This window comes from Poecilia reticulata, linkage group LG1, assembly GCF_000633615.1.
Source record: "Poecilia reticulata strain Guanapo linkage group LG1, Guppy_female_1.0+MT, whole genome shotgun sequence".
In the NCBI taxonomy this organism is placed as follows: domain Eukaryota; kingdom Metazoa; phylum Chordata; class Actinopteri; order Cyprinodontiformes; family Poeciliidae; genus Poecilia; species Poecilia reticulata.
This window is the reverse complement of record NC_024331.1, coordinates 33,749,219-33,752,479: the sequence shown is the minus strand read 5'-3', so window position 1 is coordinate 33,752,479 and position 3,261 is coordinate 33,749,219. Positions and strand designations below refer to the sequence as shown.

Sequence of the window (3,261 nt, the reverse complement as noted above, 5' to 3'; positions counted from 1 at the left end):
GAAGACCACAGTGGTGCCTGTGGTCATCGGGGCCCTCGGGGCAGACAGTCACCCCCAAACTGGAGCAGTGGCTTAAACAGGAACAACATCAGACATCTCAGTCCAGAAATGTGCAGTTCTAGGCACAGCCAAGATACTGGAGAGAGACAGAGAGAGAGAGACAGAGAGAGTACCCACGGAGGGTGAGAAGGGAATTTATATATATATTTGTTTACATTATTTTTATTTGTAGGTGCAGCTTACAGTGAGGTGACCTCTCTAGGCTCTCTAGTCTTTGCTTCTCGCTACAGAGCAAACGTTCAGGTAATCCTTCCTTCCACATTGGCAATGAATGCAAATGATTCGGTCCAAGAATTGTAGAAACTCTCTTCGGCTATTTTCCTCTTTTCCCCTTTGCTCTCCATGCCCCCCCACACCCGTCGGTTTGTTTACAGCCTCCTGCCTCGCACCCCACCCAGCTGAAAGAAACGTGTCGCAGGCTGTGACGCAAATCTTTGTTGACGGAAATGTTGAAAGTTAATATTTATCCTAGACATTTTTACAGCATTGGAAAACGTTAAGAATGTTTGTCCTCCTACAGAAATCATATTAAAACAAAAGATATTTCACACCCCATCTTTTTCAATTTTCAAACATTTTTGAAAAAGCTCCAGAGCCACTAGGGCGGCGCTAAAGAGCTGCCGCAGGTTGCCGACAACAGAGCCCAGAACTGATAAAATGGCAGAGAACCCGGCAGAACTCTCTAGAACCAGAGCCTCTAGTCCAGTTCTGGTCTTGGTCCGGTTCTGGTAAAATGAGAGCCTCCTGGGTTTCACAGGGTCAGATGGTCTGTAGAATTAGACACTCAAACGTCCACCAGGTGGCGGTGTCTTACCAAACAGCTGCTTGTCTAATGAAACGTTAGAGAAAGGATCAGTTAATGTCGGCCCGTCAGGTACCGGTACCGTCTACCTGGACTGAACCCGACAGCGGTCCTACCTGTCTGGACGAAGCCACCTGTGAAGCGAGAAGACAAAAATATTCAGTTAGGCGTTTGTTTCTGTCTGAAGGGGTCAAAGTTGAAGCAGGAAAGGAGAAAGGAGACAGGAAGTCTGCTTACCGACTTCCTGCAGGAGCAGAGCTGCAGAGAAAATAAAGAGAAGCATGAAGCGTCAGAACCAGTAGGAGGTTCGATCTCTAGATCAGGCATTTCAAAGCGTGGGGCAGTTAGCCGTTAGCATCCCACAGCTTTTCAAAGGGTGGGACAGTTAGCCGTTAGCATCCCACAGCTTTTCAAAGNGTGGGACAGTTAGCCGTTAGCATCCCACAGCTTTTCAAAGTGTGGGACAGTTAGCTGTTAGCATCCCAGCTTTATTTCTTTCATTCCATGTTGATCCGCCCTGGCTGTCTAAAAATCTGACTTCTTGTCTCCAGCTTGGATAAACATTAAGTTTGTTTTCTTGTTGTAATTTTCCTCCTGATAACCTGAAGAGCTCTGGCGCCCCCTGTGGGCCGAGCCCCACACTTTGAAACCCTGCTCTAGACGATCTGGGCTTCTACAGCAGCACTGTGGGGGAGTGATGGATGTGTCCGTTGCTCCCCCATTCAGCTTCAGAACCCCAGTCCAAACTAGGACCAGCAGGTCCAGACTGGGACCAGCAGGTCCAGTCTGAGACCAGCAGGTCCAGTCTGGGACCAGCAGGTCCAGTCTGGGACCAGCAGGTCCAGTCTGAGACCAGCAGGTCCAGTCTGGGACCAGAGTCTGGGACCAGCAGGTCCAGTCTGAAACCAGCAGGTCCAGTCTGGGACCAGCAGGTCCAGTCTGGGACCAGCAGGTCCAGTCTGGGAGGTCTGACTGTCTCTGGATCGTTGCTGTTCCAGATTACCTGTCCCAGTGTCTCTAAAACCCTCACAGTTAAAAAAGTTCAGCTGCAGCCAATCAGAGCTGAGCCCCTGACAGTCCTGGCCAATAGGAGGCAGCAGAGCGACAGCAGGAAGAAGAGAGGTCAGAGGTCAGCAGGCAGGTACGGCTCCCACCTGTCCGTCCCCTCCTGCCCAAGCAGGGCTCCTGCAGCTCCAGGTAGAAGCTGGCCTTCCTATCGTATTCCTCATGGTCCGTTATTCTAACCAACACCGTCTTCCTGTGGGGTCAGGGGTCATTAGTTCACAGGCACACAGGTGGGGGGGGGGGGGGTTCAGAGAACCGCTGCAACCCTGAACCTAAAATCACGCAACGGATCATGGAAACCACAAACATCTAAGGGGGTCAAGATTAGGAAAGGTTAAAGGTCAGTGGGGCGGGGTCAGAGGTCAGGGTGGCGACGCCCCCACCTTTCCGTTCACTCATCTCTAGCAGCTGAGGGTCGCCGACCTCCAGGAAGAAGTTCTTGTTTTTCTCGTACTCTTCGTCATCGACGACGTTGATCCGAATCGATTTGCTGGAAGAGAAGAAAGAGGAAGAGGAGCGAGACGTGATGAAGGACAGGGGGACAGAGGGACCAGAGGACAGAGGGACGGAGGACAGAGGGACGGGAGGACAGAGGGACAGAGGACAGAGGGACCAGAGGGCGGGGGGACGAGAGGACAGATGGACAGGAGAACAGAGGGATCAGAGGGACGAGAGGACAGAGGGACAGAGGGACCAGAGGGACGAGAGGACAGAGGGACAGAGGACAGGGGGACGAGAGGACAGAGGGACGAGAGGACAGAGGGACAGGAGAACAGAGGACAGAGGGACGGTAATAAGTGAGCGGGACGCTGTGACCCAGTCTGTCCTGCAGAGACTCGGTGTCCCGGTGCCGCCTGTCCATCCACCCTGCTGCAGGTCGGGTTGTCTCATTGGGCCGGGAGTCCATTTACAGACAGGAGCCGACCGGACCACAACTCCCAGCATGCACTGCGACACCTCAGGGAATCCACAGGAGAAACTTCATTCATAAAGAGATCGTCTCAACGCTCCTCTGGTTCTGAGAAACACGTCCAGGTGTTCGCACACCTCCGTTTCCTAGGCAACGTCTGAAACCCAGACGGTCTGCTGCTTCCTGTGGCAACCTTTCAGTATAAAACGGAACTTAGAAATCCAGTTTCAAATGAGAATCCGCTCCGGGATTTAGTTATACTCCAACTGATTCCTGCCGAGAAACAGTCTTCTGATTGGTTCCGACTGGTTCTGACTGGTTCTGATTGGTTCTGACTGGTTCTGATTGGTTCTGACTGGTTCTGAGTGGTTCTGACTGATTCTGATTGGTTCTGACTGATTCTGACTGGTTCTGACTGGTTCTG

At 52.1% G+C, this 3,261-nt stretch overlaps 1 protein-coding gene across 9 annotated transcripts in view; it reads right to left on the bottom strand.

Moving 5' to 3' along the window:
* The window catches only part of slc8a1a (solute carrier family 8 member 1a), a 35,395-nt gene that overhangs the window by 19,407 nt on the left and 12,727 nt on the right, over positions 1 to 3,261 (bottom strand). For 3 of the 9 annotated variants that reach the window (XM_008421089.2, XM_008421057.2, XM_008421097.2), the window contains exons 3-6: positions 2,311 to 2,417; positions 1,100 to 1,120; positions 979 to 996; positions 875 to 889 (exon numbers count right to left, since the gene is read on the bottom strand). In XM_008421089.2, coding sequence (XP_008419311.1) covers positions 875 to 889; positions 979 to 996; positions 1,100 to 1,120; positions 2,311 to 2,417 — 161 coding nt within the window. Of the gene's footprint in view, positions 1 to 874; positions 890 to 978; positions 997 to 1,099; positions 1,121 to 2,016; positions 2,121 to 2,310; positions 2,418 to 3,261 lie in introns of all 9 variants that reach the window. The other 6 variants (XM_008421066.2, XM_008421076.2, XM_008421082.2 and 3 more) reach the window with 6 other exon arrangements.